The following is a 16,989-nucleotide window of genomic DNA, read 5'->3' as shown; positions in this document are numbered from 1 at the left end:
TCGAAGTTTCTCACTGAAATATCCATGAATATATGTCAATAATACACTTCTAGAAATAATTTCAACTTCAGTGAACTAAAATATGGTGTATTTTAACAATCTCCTTTTCAATTAATTTAGAACCACATAACCGTGAGGTAATAACATTTTTTTTAAAAACAAGATGTAAGTTCTAAAAGCTAGTGAGACAACGAAGCTAAAAACCGCATTGGTAAGACATACGTAGACACCAGTTGTGTAAGACCACCCGTTTCAAATACGGTACTTATTGCCTGGATAATTTTTATATTAAATGGCATACCGTGACATTGAATTTTTTTCTCAACGCTTGAGTAAAGTGGGTCCCGTCTTCCATACTCTAACAGTAACTTTTTCCTAGTCGTGAACTGAATTGATGAATAAACCTGATTTCCACGGCGGCTATTTCTAGATAGATACAACTAAGTTCCAGACTCTATTTAGGTCCCGAGTGGGGGGAATTATGTACTACGTCGAAGAATGGAGGTGGAGGTATACTGCAAGGACCTACTTTCCGCCCGGAACTCAACTTTACTGAAGAAGAAATATTATTTATTCTTAAAAAGTCGTCGTAGAGTTTGGAAGGTTGCGGCGTTTATTGGCCTTGAAATAGCGCAATAACGTTTTAAATGAATTTTTAACTTCGTACTATACGATACTATAGTTAAAAATATTTATTATAAAGGTAAGAATTGTTTTTATACTAATTTAAGATTATGGTAAGGAAATTTATGATTTGATTATATTTTGAACACAGTGTAAAGTTAATTCAAAATTGTTTTAAATATTTTCGTAAATGGAACGTGGCACAGAATGTTACAAAAAGTGGTGGAATTAAGAATTGGACCAAAATACTGTGCGATGGATGGTTCAACGGGCGAAAAAATGACAACCATGATATTTTGACACTAGGGACACCCCCTAATCAAGTTATGATATATTTATGTGTTTTTACGGATGACCCCTTATGTTTAAGTAAGAAACAGAACACGCAATGTTCATTTAATTTAGAAGTCACACAAATTTAGGGTCAAAATGTCATGGGTATCACATTTTCTCAAATAGAACCATCCCATTGTCCTTCGGTCCAATAATTACCTTTTCTGGTCCAAAGGTGTTAAATTTACAGGACTTATTATAAACCGGTTACTGTAACTGAACGCGTTCAAAACATTTTGCGCACGAGCGTGTATTGTGATTGATAATCGTGTCGAGCAAACTTTCAAAGTAATAGAGCCAAGATTAAACTAAATGTTTAACCGTGTCTAGAGTGGGTAATAAAGCACACGTGAATAGAATTTATTGTCTTCCCAAGGTTGGATCTAGATTGGCGGGTAATGACGCGTGGTCAAATGTCTCCGAGTTACTTTCCCATCTAATTTAGAAAACCATTTGCATTCAAGCCCGGAGGTTATTTGGTAAACGAGCTAAAAACAATCCTGAAATGCTAAATTATATATTCATTTATTTTTTTGAATTAAAATTAGCATAAATTAAATATTAGATCCTTCTGCATAAATTACACGCCGTTAATCAATGATCACTTTACGCGTGAAGAAGTTAAATTTAAACTATCGCGATTTAAAAACCAATGAAGCGGTACTTAAACCAAGACACTAGTGTTAAGAGAAATAATTTAAGTTGTTATTTCCTTCAATATTGTTAAATTGAATGGTAGATTAACGGTTCCTGACCTCAGCTTGTCGACTTCGTATAAAACCTTGAATGAGGTTCATTACGAAGTCTTTTAATAGCAAGTTCGCGTGCCAATTAGCCGCTAGTGCGATTCTAGAAATAACATTTTGTACCGTACAATATCCATTGTTTCGAAGCATTGAAGGGGTTAGGTCGGAAGTACAAGACCTTAAACGTCTTTCCGGCAACGCCTTTATAAGGTTAATTGCCAATTTTAATTAATATTTTTCATCTCTCTTCGAAACAGATAATGATAAGAAATGAAGAAGATACATTTTATTTGGTGGTTTCTTATTCTGGTATGGCTATGGGTGCCTGAAAACGGAGATACGTTCGGAGTGCTATCACCATTTTCTTTGAGTTTATTGGTGTCCCCATTCAGCGCACCAATCAGATTTGCCCGGCCTTTGACGTCACTTATGACACTTAATGCCTTAACATCAGCGAAGGTAAGTAATTACTTCTTTTAACAATATATATATGATGTATAATTAAAACACTGCAGAAATTATATAAATAAATTTAACGTTTCAGACTGGCCTATTATTAGCCTACAAAGACGCGCAAAAACGGGTAAAACCTCAAAGTTACTACGAAAAAGTCAACCAAGTTGGACATCCTTCTCTGAAAAAATTCAGTCCTGGTAAACTACGACGCGATTATTACGAACAAGAAGCTGACAAAGGCTTAGGTATCAGATTAAAAGTTGAGGTCACTCATCCTTTAATTGAGAGGGCGAAAGAAATCCATAAGAAACTCGTACCACGGCCGAAAAAGAAGATCAAATTTCGACCACTCGACTCCTATCCTTTATGGATCCAACAACAAATCCAACCCAATCCTCACTCGTGGACCGGACTTGGTTTAGACCTCAGTAAAACAGGAAGACCTGAACCTCCAGTACTTCCACCCATAACGGGTGCCACCATTGACATTGAAACTGTTCCAAATGGGTCTCCTAAACCACTCCAACCACCTAAACACGCCTCTATTGAGATTACCAGTGTTCCATTACATCCACAAATACCTCCACCGCCACCCAAGCTACATCACCCCCAATTTTTTCCACCAGTACGTAAGCCTGAAAATATCCAGGACATTGTTAAACTACCATCTCGTCCAATACCACCCCCTCCTAAACCAATCGGGTACTTGGATGAACTTACATCTAGTTCCGGACATCAGTTACATGACGGTTTTCTTGGACATAAATTTCCCGATAATTTAAAACCAGGATCACCATTCCCAGTACCACAACTACCAATATTTGAATTTCCAAATCAGTACTTACATAAACCCCCGTTTCATCCTGATTTTCATTTACCTAATACCAACAAGGATCCGATTAAACATGATAAGTATTTAATGCCAGTATTGAACGTAATGAACAACAAGGATTCGTTTCTGAAAGCTTTGCCATGGCGACCGTCGGAAGCCAATACCCACGAGCACGTGACCTTAGTACCTGATCGACCCGAGCGTGACGTATTTGTTTTAACTGGTATGAATGCGATGAGCCATGATCAACATATGCACCATGATTTGCACGAAGCTGGATCCACGCGCGTTGAGTTTAGACCAAGACCTAATGAAATACCAGAAGGCATTACTCACTTACCTAGGTCAGTTGGTCAAGGCGGAGAATTTGTTCACTTGACCCATCCTTCCGAATTACCCGATTTCCCTCATCAGGTAAAGGAACCCAGTGTGGTTACGGAATATGGCGGATTTAGACCTATTTATTCGACTAACGTAAACGAAAAAGAGAATGAGAGACACGTTATGGTTCAACATGGTCCTAATGGACAAATACATTTCTTACCAGCGGCCCAGGTTGCTAATATACAGGAAACTGACTTTCTTCCGCGTGAGAAGTACTTTGACTGGTTGAGGAAGAATATAACCGACTATAAACACGCTATTTTAATCCCAGTTAAAAATTACGAACCAATGGCTGAGGAATCACAGAGAAGGCTTAACTTCACCCTCTTTAGGCCTAATAAAAAACCACCTAATCAAATTTTACGCGGTGTCCCCAAAAATAGCTTGAAACCAGTAGTTATTTCAAAACCTTCGAGTCGTCCCAGTTTGAAACCTAAGCCTAGTCGACCGGAATCTGAAAGACAAAGGACTAAAACGACTCCAAGTTCGCGCGGAAATAACAAACCAGCATTTGAACAGCATAAACTAAAGAATACTTTTGTGGCTACACCAGCGTCAAAGCCTACGACGCAAAATACAAACACTGAACCAGTAGTCATCACCAAAGATTCGATTACAAATGGGAGATTGAATAACAAGAACGCCGTTATCCTGACGAAAGTTAAAGCACCTATGATTGGTATCCAAAATGGCGGAGGATTTGGTGTGAGGCAAAAGGAATTGGCCTATCCACCAGTAGTTGGAACTCCGGTCGGTATTGAGACAGCGAATGATAAAATCATTTCTTCATCACGCGGTACGCAAGTACAATCTCAAAGTACTTACTCTGAAGACAATAACTCGGGATTAACGAATCACAACTTCAACAGTCAGCTTGTTGTACCAGAAAACCATAATTTTAAAGCATCCAATATCAATCAAGGACAATCGCAACAAGTGTTCAGTCCAAGCAATGAAAAAGTGCTTCAACAATCAATATCTGTTATCAACCCAAATAATCAGCACTTTGGACAACAGCCTCAAACAGTTTTTAATCCAACAAATCAGCAAAACGCACAACCTCAAAATATCGTTATCCCAAACAACCAGCAAAACCTTCACCCTCAATCTGCCTACAGTCCAACAAACCAGCAAACGGTTCATTCTCAAACGGTCTTCAATCCAACAAATCAACAAGGCCAACAACTTCAAAATGTGTTCAACAATCAAGTACAAAATCAACACGGGTTCAACTCTCCAAATCAACAAGTAGGCAACCAGCAGTTCTCTCAATCAACAGTTGAACGTTATCCAAACCCTAGCGAGGGTTTTCACAGCCAACGAATTATTCCGACTGATAAAGACCAATTTAAATCTTCAAGCTCTGATTTGGTTGGGACCGCTGAAACTACTCCCAATAACTCCAACAGGAACTTGACGTACATAGAATGGCTAGAAAAGTATTACCCCCATTATTACAACAAGTACTTTAACAACGTACCAGCGTCGAGTCTGCTAAGAGACGAACGCAAATCTAACAACGCTTACTTAGACTGGTTGAACAAGTACTTTCCAAACTGGCGTAACGTGAGTTACACCAATCAGAACGTTAGTTACTACGATTGGTTAAAGACTTATTACCCGGCTTATTACCAAAAACACTACGCTACCAAGCTAGAATTTGATGGACAAGCCACGTCCGCTTCGGAATCTCAAGCGTCGTATTCATCTGGTATTCACAACACCGGTTACGTCAAGGATTCCAAGAAACCTGATTGGACGGTTGACGTATCATTAAAAAGACCTCGTACGGAGAACCCATTTGCCATGTTCGAAAGTCGGGACCCATTTTCGAGCCTCTTATTCGGTGATAACTACAAAGTGCCTTATCCTTCGCCTCCTACCATTGATGCACGTGACTACTTGGCTGAACGGTTAAGAAATAGGGGTAAAGTTAAGGCCTCAATTGAGATCACGAAAGGCGAAGCGGATGACCATTCTCTGAACAATGTTGTTAACTACGCGGACTACATGATCAAGAGACGAAATACGCCGGAATGTCTCTTGCATCTGGTGTGCCATGTTGATGACCTAATTCACAGACAGGTTGTGAAGAAAAGAGAGCAATACTTGTACCAACGAAGACAGTAAGTTAAGCTTTATTTAAATTGTTGGAAAGGTTAACGTCTAAGTATTTTATCGGTTTCAAGGACAAGTTCAGCCGAGGAGAATGCAACATGGAGACGACGTCAACGAATCAGACAACGACTTTTAAACCAACAAAACGATGACGTCAGATGTGATGAAACGTCACACACTCAACGAAATAGCTGCCAAAGGCTGGAATCCGAAGAAGAAGTACTCGCTAAGATGATCGAAGTTGCTTTCCCCACGTGATTAATCTTCGAAACCTTATTACTTAACTGAGTAATTACTTGCCAAGGCTTCGCTTCGAATGATCCCACCCAGTAGTGATGAACTTTATTGTTCAAATTGTAGTATTTAATTTATAATCCCATGGGTTCGAAACAAAATGATTTCAAATTAATTTATATACAAATCATAAAATGAATATTTATGTAAAAACAAAAAATTTCAAACATTAATTAATTTGTCGATTTTTATTCAACAGAAAATGGTAAGTCATCAATATTCCACGTGTCACTTCTTTCATTTCTAGGTTTTAGATGTTACATCGTCATTGGTCTATATATGAGATCATAAAAATTCAAAATATGATTGCGCATGTTCATTAACTACGTCTACTTGGGTTAGGTCAGGTGAGGGGCTCGCTAACTAAGATTTAGAAACCCATTTTATTGTAGTCCGCGTTACAGTTTAGGCAAGTTCAAAGCGACCACGATGACAATACGAGTTAATTTTCAGTTTCATTAAAACGTTATAAAGGTTCTTTATTAATGAAGTATGAACAACCTACGAAGCTACGAGGTAAACCCCACTAAAAGGTAAGATTATATTTCTTTTCTTGAGCCCTTTGGGCACAGAAGTTGCCACGTTGATTTCCATTAAAATTTGAATTGACATGGCGCGAATTGATAGGCATAAATAGACATTGCGCGTGGGAAAACGGAAATAATTAAAGAGACAAGCGCGCCATCTATGTTTAAAGGTTTCTCCTCAAAACTGTAAAATGATAGGCTATACCAGAATCTTTCCTTCCTTGGTCGAGTCCTAATACGGGTAGAGATGTAGATCACAGTAGGATATCATGATTTTTGTTTCTCGATAATCAAATCCGACACCAGGAGACGCCCTTGTACGAAAAATACAACGCTACGAGACGCGTCTTCTTTACCCTATCATAGAGAATGCACGGTACTAGCAATATCGTTTTGACCCATACTAATGATAGGCTTATGGTATTAATTTTAGGCGGTGGAGATACAAAGGTTGAAATAGAGTTTCAAATCTAATAATAATATTAATTTGTAAGAATAGAGTAGTGTCAGTACAACGTAATACCCTTCTATCTCTTAGCTTAGTGTCATCCCCCCTGCTGGGAGCGTACAGTATCCCCTCTTACAGGAGAGCTCTTATATTCTACACCGCCTTCTAAGGTATTTTTGGTTGAGGTAACCCCTAAATAACTGCTTCCTGATTATGGGTTACTAGTTTAACGTATCTTTTATGGATAATTTTTTATAACCAACTAGAAATTGGTAACTCCTTACATTTTATTACCAAAAACTTGTCCAAACTTCTAAGAAATGAATAATATTTTTTTTAAATCGGTTACAACCGTAAAAATTTCAACACCCTTTGATTGAGCTTCGACTGCCAGTTCAAAGCATCGATTTTTTAAAATATCTCTGTCATAAGTCGTAAACCGTGAAACCAATCCCCGTGAATATTATACATTTATGTATTTCTGAAAACCAGTTTGTGATCAAGTCAATCCCAGATTTTTGAGGCGTATATTTTTACCGGTATATAATTAAATGTCTGTCTTTTTAAAAAATGTACCCGCATAAGATGAATTTGCAGCGTATTCGATATCTTGAATATATAATAAATAATTATATAGATCAGTATCTAAATTTAGACAAACCACGACATCTTTATTACAAAGTTACTTGATACTGCGGTGACGTAACTGAAACGTCATAGATTCTTATCATATTTCAGTTTTATAACACCGAAAAGATGCTATGTTCATAAGATATTTTCCGTGAGTTTGTCACTGGTTACTGAGAACTGGTCATGAAGTGAGTGAGGTAGGTCATAGATTCTCTTAAAGCGACGCCTGGTGAGGCGCAATAAAAGGCTTAGAACAGACTAAATAGGACTAGATGGAAGTTCTGAAAAATTAACCACCGAGTGTAGGACTTCAATTCTCGCTTGTCGTTCTCGAACTAGCTCGAGCTGTAAGTCTCTATCATTACGAAGTATAGGTAGTGTCATACTTATGGAACATATCACTTATAAACTTATGATACTACTTAGAATTATTAAATGAATGAATTAAACACTGTAGTGATCAGCTTCCCAAATTGGTAAAGCAATTTTGGCTTGGGCTTAATTAACGTGGATAATCAGTCAACACTTTTTAATGTTAATCAATCAAACTAACTTTTACTTATGAAGATATAGATCTTAATTGGCGTATGGTAATTTCACCTTAAAATTTTATATTCTCAAAATTAGAGCAAAGATTTAATTTCTTTAAGGCTTTGACCAAAATTCGGTGGTTTCCTTTGCGGTCGTAGACAAACCATGAATACTAATTACTTTTTCAGTATTTGAGAATCGCTTAAGGACGATTCGTCGAGTCATGATCCTTGTTGAAAGTAACAATTAAGAGCGTACGTGCCTTTTCAATTTCTTCTTAAATAATAATTACGATTTAATGATAGAAGAAGATGATTCTTTTCCTTCAAAACTTCCCACAAATGTAGAAATACCTCGTTAGTAATCACCGTGTTCCTTTTAACACTGAAAATTTGGATAAGGTATTTAATTTTGGGTGTCCCATATTAAAATATATTCTAAATTATTTTATTTAAATTTTAAGTTGATTGAATTGCAATATTTTAGTAGCCCCAAGCGTTGAGTATTGAACATCATCAGAAGTGTATAATACTCCTCTTTGAAAGAGGTGTACCACCACAAAGCGGGTGAGGTAATTGTAACGTGATTCATCCCAACATGTCTGGGAAGATTCTTGTTACATAACTAAAGTATTAAAAGGATACAGAGTGTCATCCTTCTTCTATTATACCCTTCTGACATAACGCGTATTAGATTATGGAAAAGCTTCGTTTGGTCTTGGGAGAATGTTTGCGAGTTTGTTGGTATGTTTAGATCGGGTACACGAAAAACCATCTCTGAAAGGCCGATATTACGTAGTCACTCTCGTTTACTGTATTTTAAATTAAACTTAAACATTTTAAGCGAAAGTAAACATCGACGTAAATATTTTGAGTCTCCTAAAACAATTTAAAAACGTAACGCCCGCACCTACCTTAAATAATTTCTAGTTGTTCAACTTGCCTTAATGACGATCGGAACTGAAACGTGGAAATCACTTAAGCCTATCAAAAAAAAACCTCATTTAGTTCATGAAAATTACCATGATAATGTTGGCTAGACTGTTGCTTGTTTATAAATTTTAAGAGATTAGTATCGTTGTGTACTTAACCTTTCAATTGAAATCAAGATGGAACACAATTGAAGACGCCAACTTTTATGAATTTCGAAATTATATGTTTACGGATTTGAACAGACGCTTGTTCCAGGAAATAAATAATAATAATAATGAGTCTGACTTTCATAGTCAAATTTTCAAACAAGTTTTTATTGAATTGAAAAGAATCTGTCATTTTATTTTTGAATATTACGCTGTTTTATTTATTTCGTGTATTGAAGGTATAGATTTGTAGGTCATATTTTTATATTTTAACCACTATAGTATTTTGGCGTATTGTTAGGAATATAAATTGCCAGTTAGAATTGCAAAGTCCAACTTATTTTTGCCGCTTTTCAAACCGCTGATACGCCTAAATGGTGCAGTTAAAGTTTTATTACATCCCGAGGGTTTATTAATACTTCTTTGAAATTGACCACTTTATTTGCATAATGTGTTAAACCTTTAATTCGCCGATTTTACCTTACCCCTTTAGTCGTAATATTTGTGGTCTGTGAATTAGTATTTATTATGTAATTAGGATACGTATTACTTCGATATGCAGTTCAAGCAAAAAAATTAGGTAACTACGATCAAATGCAAAAGCGAAATACTTCGCGAGGGGTCAGACACTCGTCTTCATCGGTGTACGTTGTTGTACCTTTGACCGCGTGTAATCATTACAGGAACTCAGAGAGTGATTAGCGCCTCGGTTCGCTGTTGAGGCTAATGAATGCCTTAGGTATAGTGAGTTCCCAGCAACCAGTCAGCGCTGATTGATATCAGTAAGACTAGTTCTTCCCAAGGTTGGTAGGCGAAGCCTTTGGCGATTAAGCTGTAATCAAAGGAATATAATTTAGGCTACAATGTTAGCCAAAAATTCGATTCTTCAAATTTAGACTAAAATGGGTCAATTAAATGATTAAATTAGCCAATTAAATGCAGTATTATAGGGTCAGTTTTCCCTATCTACGCGCGCGATTGATTTCGCTTATCCGAGCTTGAGAAATGCTAAGTCTAAAAGGGAAACGGGCGTGGAAATGGAGATTGTGTATAGAAGTTATCTCAGGAGGCATTCCGCCGTTTTTTATCCGCCTTTCTTTCAAACAGATTCATTTAAGTAGCATCCAGAATAAAAGAGAGGGTTATCCCCGACAATGACCTTATTTCAATTTATTCTACTAGCCCACATTTGAAGCTATCGGACGCGCGCGTGAACACGCTGCTCCAAAAGAAACAAGCCCTTATTGCTGTAGTTATTTCCAATTACCGACTCGCTTTCATACTGTATCGTTTTGTGTTTGTTGCGTTGCGTACATGGCTTATGGATGATTTTAAGTGCTAAGCCTTGTCATTGTCTTTAAATTGCAGGTTAGTTTTTTTTATTATTTTATTTTAATGGCAATTATTATTTTATTTTAATGGCAATTATTATTTTATTTTAATGGCAATTATTATTTTATTTTAATGGCAATTATTATTTTATTTTAATGGCAATTATTATTTTATTTTAATGGCAATTATTATTTTATTTTAATGGCAATTATTATTGATTTCAATGGCAGGGGATAATACTGCAATTATGACCTGCCCATTGTTTTATGTTGCGCAAGTTTAGTTTAGGTTAGATTAGTCTTAACTATAACCCGTAAGACCTGAAAATTTGTCCTTGATATAAATGGTAATTTTTCGGATGCTAAGACCATTGAGTTCAGAAATACATATATTAGAACTCAATGGCTAAGACTGTTACATCTTCGTGATTATTTTAATAGATTCTCTATGCTAAATAGGAAAGTAATATATTATGTAAATTAGATCGTGTCCACGTGATATAATCTCGTGGATATATTGGTGATGGTATCATCGTTAGCGCTTTCTTCACTTTCTCTAAAGTATTGTTCGTACAAATATGCAAATTATCACTGGCAAAACTAGCTGGGCTAAGAAAAAATTTGAAAAACCATCTCTTAACCTCTAATATTAGCATTTGCACCCACTGACAACTCTTATAAGAACTAGATCGTTATAAGCTGGCCATTATGGTGCCGAAACCTGAAGTAACCCGGGAGTAGTCGGATATGTTAATATATATATAGCGGCTTGTTATTGAAGTACAAATTAATATCTGCTGATTTCTAGAATATCTTGTTCCAATATCTTGTTTATATAAACTCATTCGCTGTTTAAGTTGAATTGAATCACCCTAGAACTTTCCGTCGCCAATCTTCTCGAAACCCTTCAATTAAAACTAAACAATTGCCCAAAGGAAATAGCAGACGATGTTTTTATAAAGAATTAAAAAAACTTTTACTCCATAAAAGTAGGTTTATGGGTAGCCATCTCCCAAAGGGTGTTTATAGAAGTTTTAGTCCATTAGAATTGCGATTGTATAATTGGTTCGCAGAGACTTTATCACAATTAATCTAATTTAAACTAAGACAATCTCGTGTTTAGCCAAAATCTGTCTATTCAAAATGTGCCGACAAGTTTTGAATTATTCAGCTACTGCCTCGGGGGGTTGTATTGAAAAAAAAAGCGCTATAAAGAGACCTAAACTCGTTTGGTTTTATTCAACTCTAAACAGTATAACGTTATCTACAAATCAAGGGGCTATGAATCAAACATACCATACAATAGTTCATAATGATAAATATGGTGTGTATAATAAATGATGTGTTAGATCCTGAAAGGTTAGGAAAATACTCCAGATTTAGTTGACCGTAACAATTTGATGCGGCGTTGTACAGGGTGATTATAGGACCAAAAACAGTCCAGTTAGTTCTATGGACTATTTTGAGTCTAAAATGTAACTTCTATGACCGATTTTTGCCCAAACAAGTGACAATGTTAAAACGTTTTAGGCATGACCCAAGGGTCATCTCACTGTACTTTTGTCCTTTAATTAACCCTTAGCCTTAATTGTTAGATATATTCTTCCAATACAATTAACAATTAAAACCCCTTTATTGTTAACTATCTAAAATTACATCTTTCCATTCAACCGAATCCCAATATACATAAATTTAAAGTGAAATTTTCGAATTTAGTTTACGTATCCTTTTCTTTTAATCCTCAGTTTTTGGTAGTTTTATTTAAAAGTAGATCCGACGAATGCGCCCCGGGTTAAGGGACACAAAAATTGGTGGATGAGCTGCCGAAATTCGTGCTTCGAATACGGCATCATTTGTTAAACGATTTTAGCAACTGAAATTATACCAGATTATATTTTAGAATTACGTGCAACCCAATTATTGGAGAGATTAAGCTAGATACGAAAGTAGAAACAGTGCCATCACGTACGCGCCGGGATCTATCTATTTAGTTAAAGGATGTTGAGTTTTGAGAAACGAAAATGGTGCGCTAAAACGCACACCTGATATCTTAACCACATCGGTCAGTTGAAAGTATTTAGCTAAAATCAGGTTGCTGTAATTTAAAAAATGAAATTCAAATTTAGACTAAACTCTCTGATGCTTCTTTTGATATATTTAGTAATCTAGCAAAGAAATTGAGTAGGTTAAGGTATTTTTAAATAGAAGAGAAATTGAAACCAAGGTTTTTGGGAAAAGCAGACTTTACTTTAAAATATTTTACTTTCCCGCGGGTCTTCCTGTAACTCGGCTAATTGTTACTAACTTCATTAGCCTTATTTTAATCATCATTTAATTGGAATATAATTAAAAAATATTTGCTTAGCTTAAGGACTGTAAATACGAAAATTCAGATGGTTATTTATACATAAATAAACCAGGTTTTATCCCCTCGAGCTCGTAAAAAGATCATCAGTTAAATCATTAAATAGAGAAAATTAATAATCTGTGTCTTGACAGACGTACTCGTACCTTGGAGTTATAATAGTGTCTCGTTTGGTCAGCCTTTGGGATATGGACAAGCCATTTATCGCTCGATATAATAGCCTACTTGTATCTAAAACCCATCTAAAAATGATTTCTTAAAGAAGAATTTCGTTTCTAACATAATGAAATCTATTACAAAACTAATGTGGTGTATCGAAATTGCGAGATGTATTGCGATATTTATTGTTCGGAACGGTATTATATTATTTGTATGTCAAATATCAAAGACAAACAAAAATAACTGAGAGTGAGGCGATAAGGGGAGTATTTTCATATCAGTCCCATCATAAGTTCATGTAATATGTTACCACCATAAGTTTTTCTCTGGTAACTTAGAAACTGGAGCTTGTCACGAAGTGAGGAAGTTAGGTCATAGATTCGAGGTAAAGCGACGCCTGGCGAGGCGCTGCTGTCAAATTTGGGGTTAGTACAGACTAAATAGGAATAGATGGACTGCAAAATTAACCACCTAGTGTAGGACTTCAATTCTCGCTTGTCTTTTTCGAACTAGTTCCCAGTAAGTCTCTCGCATTAAGGAACATATTTTACAAACTTATGTTCCCATCTAGATAAACCGACTTGGCACTCTCTATTTTGTATCTACTCTTGATTTATTTTCGGTATACCATTAAAACGGATCTTGTCGCGTTTAGTTCGCGCTCTTGTCGCGGATGTTTTTGAAATAGACGGAGTAGATAATCGCTTTGGGAAGCCACTCATTTAGTAGTAGTATACGTCATTAAGATTGGATTATGGAAAATGACAAGCGCGCCGGCGTGCATCGAAGCGGTTCGAGACAACGTCACTTGGTTTCGAGAGCTACCACCGTTTATGTCACAAATAAATCTAACGCCTAGATTTCGGAAAACATTTCTCTTCCTAATCTAGTTTTTGAAAAACAAACGTGCATGCACTTGTTCAACGTCATTTTGAAAATTATTCGCAAGAATGGTAGAAAAAAATTATTTAATTTAGGGTTCTTTATAGGGAGTATAAAAATATCATGAAAATACCTGACCACCATTTTTTATATAATCTCTACTACCGCCACTGTCGGAATTTTTCAGGGCGTTTAAAGAAAGTTATTTAAAAACACGTTATATTTCTAATGGTTGTAGAGATTCGCGAATAACTATAATTTAGACCTATAAAAATATATCCGAACGTTTCTCTTCATTCGTGATCACACTTTATACACCGAACTTGAAGCATTGATGCCATCCATAGTAGTCTAGTCTCTCTAATTTGATCTTCCCCTACCGTAGACCCTATACTTACAGAGAGTATTATAGGTTTATGCTATGGAAAAATTAATCTAATGTCCATTACGATTTTATTATCGGTTCATGTCCATTAATGGGCGACTTAAAATGACTTCGGTCCTATAATTTCCCCTTTTGGAACATAATATGTTATGTATTTTGGGAATTGAATCGGAGTTTTTAAATCTTTGTTGTATCACACGAGGATTAAGGGGTGTAATTCGATTAAGACTTCGTGATTTTACAATTCAACGAATTTTTATTTCTTTTTTTATTAAGTCTTCTTGCGTTCTCACGGAAGACTGGTCGGTCTCAGATGGCATAAATAATAAACAACTAAGAGGCATGAGAAAGGTGGTTCTTTCTTTGGATTAATAGTTTTTGAGGTAACTTTTGTCGGTAATCAAGGCCAATAGATCTGGGTGGAATACGACTAAATTTCACCAGGCGAAGGAATCCCCAAAGGGCTGGAACTCTTACAAGTATTATTTTTTTTGTAAAAAGAGAAATTGGGTAAACTCCCCCAAAAGTTTATAGAATAACTAATAGAACTTAGGCTTTCAAATGTAAATTACGCGTCAAAATTTTAAGACGATTAAGTTAACAATGCGATGCTGTTTATGTTTAAATCTGTTTGGGAAAAAATAAATACAGTACTCGGTCATTGGTTGATTACTATCTTCGTAACCTTTTGTCCTTTCGATAGGGATGTTGATTTAAGTACTATGTCAGGTTTAATTCAACCCACAACCACCTTTCGAGAACTTTACTTAAACTTACTGACGACTTAGACACTTCTTTTTTGTTATCTTTGATTCTAGTTTACACCAAGATCACTCGCGAAATCAAATTGCCAATTGTCATAACCATTGTTTAATTTCCTAATTACTCGCTTCGTAGAAATGTAACCATTATTCTTACACAATACGAGTCTAATATGATAATATTTCTATATATTTCAGATTAGCATGAATTTTAATAATCGGTACGGAGTGTGGTTCTATTTGGGTGTTGTATCATCGTTCGTCATCGTGTACATCTTCTATCTTCCGCAAGGACACGCTATTAACATCGTCTCCCCATTTGCCTTCAATGTCTACGTCATTCCCATTAAACTCCCAGTTCAAATCGGTTCTTCCCTCAGCTCTCTAGTGGCCCTTGGAGCTCTCGTAGTTGCTAAAGTAAGAGTCTAAACAAATGGGCGATATTTTGAAAGTCACTAAAATATTGTTAATTTCAGTTGGCCCTAGTTGGTACGGCTTTTCTCAAAGGACACCATGACAATGAAGAGGAGGAATATTCAATACCGTTTCACGTCCCCGGACCTCACAATTCCGCTGGTGGCTGGCCCGGTCCCGGAGGTCCCGGTCCGTGGTCTGGGAGAAGGCGACGTAGCGCGTCATTGCCTACAGAGACCAATGATATACCCCAAGCGGCCCAGCAGAGGATCTTGGCCGCTATTTATAAAAAGGATACGCATGGATGTCTACTGAAGTTCTTGTGCGAATTGGGTAGTATCGCCGATCGTAGTCGGTTACGACTCGAAGAGCAGCTGATTCTAACCCTATTTAGGTAAGTACTTGTGTCCTTGTAAGGTCATGCGAAGGTTTTTTTTGTGGAAGTCGCTAATGGTTGAGGTTCGGGGTTACGTTCTAAGCTTGGTCATCGAATTGGTGCCAGTCTGGTATAACTGGGTTCATTTTTGATGTTGTATTTTGCGCTGGGGGCAATCGCGGAAGGTTTAGCGCATGTGGTCAACAAATATATATGCTGGGACTCTCTTCTATTGTGGTATTGAATGTGGTGTGTCTTTCACTGCGCGTTGTTTACGGTGCCATTTCAATTTCCAAATTCGCCAGGTTATAAATTTCCAATTTCAATAGGCAAAGTTTTCTCGGTGAGAGTTCGCTAGCAGCTAGGACTTTCACCAAAGCTCTGCGAATCGGAGAGAAAAACAAGAACTACAAAGTTTGCGCGAAAAATTTTCCAAGATGTCATTTCGATTCGGGACAAATGATGTCGTTTTACTACAAAATGAGACCAAAAGTACCCTTATAGCGTTTGATAACTGATTTTAGACAATTTAGGCTAACAAATTGATAACCAAAAAGAAAAAAATCGGTTCCTTAAGACACGCGTGATAGCAAAATTATTTTAGGCGTTTTTGTCGCGAACTTCAAAATGCTCTCACTCCATGATAACGTTCTCACTGAACTGTGTGATTCTCCAAGCTCAAGAAGAGTTATTAAACGTGGACGTGGTGTGAATTTTGAATTCAACGCTTGGCTCACCTTAACCTTGGGAAGGGTCAAGGACGCGTTGCGTTTTATAATTCAACCCAGGATACCAAACATCGTGGTCCATTACTTGAAGTCACAGCCAATTGTTGTTCGACAGCTGGGTGGGAAAAAACACGTGATACAAATTGAATGTGCTGTATTACTTCGAGTAATATACTTCTGTCCATTGCGTACGTGTAATATATATTTATTAATCAATGTCAAATCAAATATTTGACATAATGAAAGACAAAAAGTCAAAGTTCATTAATTCCGTACTAATATTTTTAATATTAAAATATACCGCCACTAAAATCAGACCTCTAGACCCGTCCTCTAAATTACTGACTCTAAATTAAACTGCTCAATTAAGTTTTTAACTTAAATTTCCCTTAAAAACTAATTAATATCTCATTTAACCATCTAGTCACTTAAAATCAGAATATATAAAATATAGAATTTATAATAATATGGATTATAGGAAAATTAAAAATGTGTAATCGTAATTTTATACGATTTATTACCTGAATGTAATGTTTATACTTACCAAAGTTACTCGCAGTAATAATAAATTGTGTATTGTATAATGT

General features: G+C 36.3%; 2 protein-coding genes across 2 annotated transcripts; both read left to right on the top strand.

The window, feature by feature from the left end:
• Positions 1 to 34: 34 nt before the first annotated feature.
• On the top strand, positions 35 to 5,945 carry LOC149705133 (uncharacterized). Its single transcript, XM_089865335.1, has 4 exons — positions 35 to 703; positions 1,961 to 2,162; positions 2,248 to 5,501; positions 5,565 to 5,945. Exons 2-4 carry the CDS (start codon positions 1,974 to 1,976, stop codon positions 5,749 to 5,751), a joined length of 3,630 nt encoding a protein of 1,209 aa, XP_089721461.1. The 5' UTR covers positions 35 to 703; positions 1,961 to 1,973; the 3' UTR covers positions 5,752 to 5,945.
• Positions 5,946 to 10,126: 4,181 nt separating this feature from the next.
• On the top strand, positions 10,127 to 15,887 carry LOC149705132 (uncharacterized). Its single transcript, XM_089865052.1, has 3 exons — positions 10,127 to 10,369; positions 15,083 to 15,301; positions 15,361 to 15,887. Exons 2-3 carry the CDS (start codon positions 15,089 to 15,091, stop codon positions 15,694 to 15,696), a joined length of 549 nt encoding a protein of 182 aa, XP_089721178.1. The 5' UTR covers positions 10,127 to 10,369; positions 15,083 to 15,088; the 3' UTR covers positions 15,697 to 15,887.
• The last annotated feature ends 1,102 nt before the right edge of the window (positions 15,888 to 16,989 follow it).

Source organism: Phalangium opilio, unplaced genomic scaffold, assembly GCF_054372755.1.
Source record: "Phalangium opilio isolate 3A_F unplaced genomic scaffold, DU_Popi_V2 ptg000014l_1, whole genome shotgun sequence".
NCBI lineage: Eukaryota > Metazoa > Arthropoda > Arachnida > Opiliones > Phalangiidae > Phalangium > Phalangium opilio.
The sequence above is the reverse complement of the archived record's forward strand: the minus strand, read 5'-3'. Positions and strand labels throughout refer to the sequence as shown.